This window comes from Fukomys damarensis, unplaced genomic scaffold (genome assembly GCF_012274545.1).
Source record: "Fukomys damarensis isolate Sample0158 unplaced genomic scaffold, DMR_v1.0_HiC HiC_scaffold_39, whole genome shotgun sequence".
Taxonomy (NCBI): domain Eukaryota; kingdom Metazoa; phylum Chordata; class Mammalia; order Rodentia; family Bathyergidae; genus Fukomys; species Fukomys damarensis.
Window position 1 is genome coordinate 43265717 of NW_022900951.1, and position 6798 is coordinate 43272514.

Consider the following 6798-nt stretch of genomic DNA (forward strand, 5'->3'; position numbering starts at 1 on the left):
TCCTACCAAAAGTTAAATGTGAGAAAGAGCTTGCTTGTTTTGGGCAGAGTAGTCTGAAACTTTGGAGGAGGAAGGGTCTTGCAGTCTTCAACCTTTCCCTTCCAGGCAGCATGGTGGCCATGTGCTTTATGGTCTAGTGAGCTGGTAGGGGGAAAGATGGAGGGCTGAGGAGGGAGGTGTACGTGGAGGTATGTGAGTTTAAGAGGTACCTGAAACAGCTAACGGAAGACAGATTCTAGGGTCTTTACCCGGGTACAGCGGAACAGAGAGCCGAAGCCTTGAGGCGGCTGTGGGCCTCAGTGCGCATGCCCGGGCCTCAGTGCGCATGCCCGGGCCTCCGCACATGCTCACTGTGTGCCTTCCAGGCGAGGCCGCTATGCACTTGGGGGCGAGCGCCAAGCCAGGTGGTTACCTCCCCATGGTCTTGGACTCTTTTTCACCTATTGTGACATAGCCAGTAGGTCCCCACGTCAGCCCTCCCAAAATGAGTGTGACGTAGAGATTACCGGGCGGCGGGGTTGGGAAGGCATTGAGATCGTCGTGCTTGCCTTTACAGGCAGAGCCTCCACTGACCTGGGCTTCATCATTTTGGCAAGGCTCGGATAAAAGAAGCTAGGCTGTGGAAGGAAGGATTCAGGCGAAGACAGGGTTAGTGTTGGGGGTACAGCGGAAGTATCTGCTCTGGGAGCACCTGGTATAACCTACAGAGTCGTCGAAGGGACCTGAACAGGGTATTGGTGCGCATAGTGAGAGAGGAGCCGGGCTTCTGGGACGCTGTGGAGTTGTGACTGCATCTCCGGGATTTGTAGAGGGTCTAGTGAGGGGCTGCTCATTGCTCTGTGTTACAATTTCTTATCCCTGTCAAGAAAAGTACCAAAATGGATTTAGTGGGTACAAGAAGGGACTATGAAGCCCTGCATTACCACTTTATTTTAGGGGGTAAATAGCCCTACTTAGTGGGATTGTGACATAAGCAGTAGTCACGAGTTTTATTTCATTAGTGGTGTTTTCTTGAGTTGACCACGATGGGCCATAAGTTATCTCCGTGACAGGGAATCTAGAGCAACAAAGCCTTGTATTTTGCCACATGTCTTAAAACGTTTTAAGAAAGTTACTCTGTCAACTTGGCTATGACATAAATAGTTGACTTTTCAGGCTGCTAGATCTGGTATAATTGAAAAGCAGGCACGCTTTAGGTTATTCCAAGACTCACTGTATTCTGGAAATATTTTTGCCATTTAAAATAATTACATGCTGCCGGGCGTGGTGGCACATGCCTGTAATCCCAGCACCCAGGAGGCTGAGGCAGGAGGATCTCTGTGAGTTCGAGATCAGCCTGGGCTACATAGTGTGTTCCAGGTCAGTCTCAACTACATAGTCTCAAAAACCAAACAAACAAAATACATGCCACTGTTTAGAAGTAGTCAGATATAATCTTTTTGTTTTGGTTTTGTTTTTTGGTGGTGCTGGGGAATCAACCCACAGCTTCATGTGAGCTAGGCAGGTACTCTACCACTGAGCTATATTTAATATGAGCCCCTAGTTATCCTTCTAAATGGGTTTTCCAAATCACTTTATTCTGCTTTCAGTGTGAAATGAGTGAGCAAGTAAAATCGACACCTAAATCTGGAGAACAGAAAGATGATGAACCTACTCATCCTCTTGAGCCTGTGATTGTGAGTGTTTTAATATTTGATGTTTTCTACTAGAAATTTGTGATGATGTTTTTAAACTAGTAGAGATACAAGAAAGGTTTTTCATGATAATAAAAATAACGGAATCTTATTTAAGGAACATTGATTTAGGTGCTCTGGATTTGCTTGGATCGACAGTCTTAATAGTCCCCAGATTTTGCTTATGACTTCTTTCTCATGCTTCTTGATTAATGCCACATACATCCTTTGCATCATAGCCTAAAATAGTTTCCAAAGTCTTTTCAGGTACCTTTTTTTTTGATGAACCACTCTTTGGGAAGAGAAACTTTATATAGTGTTGGAAAAAACGTCTTTTTTTTTTTTTGGTACTGGGGATCCAACTCAGCACCTTGAGCTTGTGAGGCAGGCAGTGGCACCACTGAACTAAATCCCTGGCCCAGAAAAAATGTCCTTTATACTCACTTATGATCAGAAGTATATATGTACTCTGTAGATTTGTATTAATCATATATTAATAAACTTTGCATACACATACACCTCTAGGCCCAGCAGCCCAGTAATGAACAACCTCAACAAGAGGAGCCACCTGCTGAAATTCAAGATGATGCACCTGGTCAGGAGAGAGACGACCAAGAACTTGCAGCTGAAGGTGAAGGGAAGGGAGAAAAGAAAACTTTGGTGTGTGTGTGTGTGCCTCATGTATGTGCATATGTGCCTCATATTTATGACATAACAGAAAAGGAAAAAGAAAATATTAGAAACAGTGCCTGAAAATTGGCTGGAACGGTAAATAAGGTGTAGTTTGTAGCTTAGTTTACATAAGTCCCTCGCTTTGAAAAATTTTTTCTTTTTTCTAATTGAGAGAACTGAGGCTCAGGGATTGTGCTTTACCAAGGAACATTTGACTGGTAAATACAAAATGTGTATATTGTTTTAAAGTTTGTGCCGTACTATCCATATTATTGCAAAAACAAAAAAAGGTAAATGGTTTTGTTTAAATGCTTAAAACTCAGTTGTCTGCACTGTCAGATAACTCAATAATGGCTGAAGAATAAACCCTCTTCAGTGGAAAAAGAGCATCTCCAGAAATGAGTTAGTGGATGATTCTATTGATTTTTTTATAAGTTTGATAAAAGCTGGATAATTTAGGATACTGAATTTTCAGTATCAGGCATGCAATCTCTGGTTTAGTTTTTTGTTTTTGTTTGGTACTGGGGATCAGACCGAGGGCTTTTGCACTAGACTATATCCACAAGCCTTTTTATTCTTTACTTTGAGGCAGGCTCATGCTAAGTTGCTCAGGTAGGACTCAAACTTATCCTCCTGCCTCAGCCTCCCAGGTAGTTGGGATTCCAGGTGTTTACCCCTGTACCTGCTTATTATGATTTTTTAAAAAAGTGGTTTTGTGAGAGGATTTTTTTAGAGTTAGAAAAATTTTTAAAAGTTACCCTGAGATTAACATGGGACAAATTGTTTCTCCTAAATACAGTGTTTTGAAGCAAAACATGTAGATCATAGATTATTCTAGTGATTTACTGATTAAAGATTCTATAATATGGTTGACAACAATGCCAATTAATGTGTTTCTACTCATTCCTTTATGTTCAGGATAAGACAGTATTTTGTGTTTCACAGATAATATTGCTGTTACTTTTGGTACTTTGTGCTAGATGGGTTTCATTTATGGAAAATTACATCTCAGACCTTTGGAGCTTAATTTGTACAATAGTACCTCGGTTCATGAACTTAATTTGTTCCTTGATTTTGGAAAAAATGGCCACATTTGTGTTTGTGCAGGAAAGATGGCTGTGGTTGTCACCTGATGTAGAGTTTTCAAACAAAAACAAAATTTTGCCAAATGCTTTTGTTTATAAACCGAATGGTTCATAAACAAGTGTTTGTGAAATACCACTGTATTTTATTTTAACAAAGAAAATTTTGTTTACTCCAATGGGGTAGATATTATAACTATAAAATAATATTTTAATTGTATTTGAAATTCTATCCAAGACTTTAGGATTCTTTAATAGTTGATATGAACTGCTTTTAATACACTATGGTAAAAATAGGACTTACGCATGTTTTGTGGTTTATCCTTATATTCTCATTTAAAATAACAGTAAATAAGAAAACAAATAATGTGAATTCATTCCTGATGACTAATAATTTTCAAAAACAAAATTACAGAAATGTTACAAAACAATAGTATAATTAACTCATACTTTTAACCTAGATTTAAAAATTGTTGATAGCTTTTTGTCACATTGTTCTTATTTATACTGTCTTCTCTTCCTCCCTTCCTGCATATACTTGCATACATTTTTTGATACTATATTTTTAATGGTGAGTTGTTTAAGATTTTAGGTTTTATGACTTTCTCCTCTTTTTTGGTCTCAGGGATCAAACTCTGGTTCTTGTGCTTGTGAGGCAGGTCTGGCACCACTGAGCTAAATCCCCAGCCCAACTTTCTCCTCTTTGTTTCAGCATTTGCATAGGCTGAGAAGAAAAATTCATTCTCTTAGATAGCTACTATATAGTGATCAAAATCTGCAAATTAACATTGAGAATACACAGTATATAAATTTTCCCAGTTGTCTCAGTAACTTTTTATAGGATTTCTAATTGAATCCAGTCTAAGATATACATGACATTTATTTGCCACATCTCGTTACTTGCCTTTAATTTAGAATAGTTCTTGATTTTTCTTTGTCATTCATGATGCTTGACATTTTTGAGGATCAGTTGGTTTGCAGAATGTTCATCAGTTTGGGCTATTTTATGGTGTTTTTTTTTTTTTTTTTTTTTTTTTTTGGTACCAGGGATTGAACTGAGGACCTTGCACTTCTGAGGCAGGTGGCAGAACCACTAAGATAAATCTCCGGCCCTATTTCATGTATTTTTTTTCCCCACTCAACATTTCCTGGTGACTACTAATGCTGTGTAAAATGCTAGGTGCTAGTGGTGTAAGACACAAATCATTAAATTAATGTGATAAGGATAATCACAAGTACAATAACAGTTTGAGTACATAGGGCAGGAAAGTGGTCTGAGCACAATCTTGGGAAAGGAAAAGGGTAATATTTGGAAATTTTTGCTTTTCTGTTTTCTGACCGTAGACACCTGAATAATGTATTTGGGGTTTTGTTTGCAGTACTGGGGATTGAATTCAATGCCTTTGCAATGAGTTATATCCCCAGCCCTATATTTTTATTTTGGAGCTCACTTAATCCCTCAGTTTCCCAGGCTGGGTTTGAACTTGAGATTCTTCTACCTCAGCCTCCCAGAGTGCTGGTAGTCCAGGTGTGTATCACCCCTCCTGACACCCTGTGGAGATTCTAATGTATCACATTTATTATCATACCAGCCTACTAGTTTGATTTAATGACACAGAGAGGCAGATATTTATCATTCACTTACTACTATTTCATAATTTACAACTTAAATGATAACCTTTTTATTTATAAGAGCCTGAACTGGAGGAAGATTTCGAAGAAGAGGAAAGGCCCAATACTGGGCGTGAGCGGGGAGATGGTCTGGCTGTCCAGGGGAGACGTCTGCTGAGACTGGACTATACTACATTGCCGGAGTCAGGTAGGTTACTCATTAAGCATACAAAATTATAGGGTGCCCCTTTTCTATAGTATTATATTTTTAATATTGCTACTTTAATAACAGTTCTTATATAAATATTATTTGAAATGTAGTTCAACCCAAATGCTTGATTTACACACTGAGAGATACAAACTGAATCGAATCCATATTGAATTGTAGAATGTGAAAGTATCTTCTTACTTTTGAGTGTTAAGTTCTTACACCCGTAGCTAATACTTAGTTTACTTTTAAAATCTAGTACATGAGTTTGTGAAATATGCTGAAGTCCATTTTAATTCCAGATCTTATATAATTTGTGAGATTCGAGATGAATTCTTTAACTCCTAAGCACATTTTTGCTTTTATAAAAATGGTTCAAATCAGATATTTAAAAATCATTTTCAGTTCTGACTGCTTTATATTCTGGTTCTGTTGGATAGAACATAGAATATAGGAACATTTGGTTTGCATGATTTATTTATCATAAGTCACTAGACTCTGGCCTAAGTCAAATCACAACTGAATTGAGATTTTCTTTGCTGCTAAGCAAATGAGCAAACACTGTAGTGTTTGATGTTTGTTTTTCTGTATGGAGATCTGAGTACCTGTTCTTAGATTCTACCAAATTCTGAATTCTCTGGCTCTTAAAGAATAATTGCATTTTAAACCCTTCTCCCATTGAAGCCTGGAGAGTCAGATAATAAAATGTCAATAGACGATCTAGTTTCTATTTTTTGTGGCAGATGGGGTAGGGAGAGTGCATGTAGGTCAGTGATACTTAAGGTGGGTACTACTAAAATGCCTATGCTGGTCAGGTGTGGTGGAACATGCCTATAATCCTAGCATTTGGGAGGCTTAGTAGGAAGATTGCCAAAAGTTTGAGGCCAGCCTGAACTACATAGTGAGACCCTGTCTCAAAAACAACAAAACCTCAAAAGTGGCTGTGCCAAATACTCTTTGCCCCACTGTCAATCTTCATGAGCTACCATTTATAGTAAGTCTACAAGAGTCATGTTACATTTTACAAATTTCTGCCTTGAGATAACAGTTGCTAAAATTTGAAATTCAATCATAATATAGGACTTGAGAAATCAAATCTGTTTTACACATATTTTCCAAATTGTTGACAATTAATGACAAGAGCTCCTGGATTTACAAGAAGCACTTTATGTGTAGGGTATAAAGTACCTTGCATCAGTCTTCTAGATATTTTTCCTTGCTGTTAAACTATTCTATTTGATTACTTCTGTTAGAAAAACAAGTTCTCAGACTTCTTCTTCTTCTTAAAATAATCCTTAATTCTGAAGATGAAAATGGTCTCTTAACATATTTAAATTTCTTCTTGCTCTTGTAGTCTTATTCTTTTTTTCATTATTTAGAGAATACTTTATTAGTTTCTGTAATAAAACCCACGTGATATGACCTTATATATTTAGTACAATGCGTTATCCCTGTACAAATGGAAAAAAAAATTAACATTTCTAGACCAATATGGCTGTCCATTTCTGTACAATGCCAACTCAACACAGTAAGTTGGGATGACTTTTTCCAA

The 6798-nt window shown here is 37.7% G+C and overlaps 1 protein-coding gene across 1 annotated transcript in view; it reads left to right on the top strand.

Annotated features, from left to right (window-relative positions):
* The first annotated feature begins 672 nt into the window (after positions 1-672).
* Page1 (PAGE family member 1) overlaps positions 673-6798 on the top strand; it is a 10627-nt gene continuing 4501 nt past the window's right edge. The window contains exons 1-4 of the mRNA XM_010606309.2: positions 673-731; positions 1590-1676; positions 2199-2304; positions 5121-5246. Coding sequence (XP_010604611.1) covers positions 1596-1676; positions 2199-2304; positions 5121-5246 — 313 coding nt within the window. The 5' untranslated portion in view covers positions 673-731; positions 1590-1595. The remainder of the gene's footprint in view (positions 732-1589; positions 1677-2198; positions 2305-5120; positions 5247-6798) is intronic.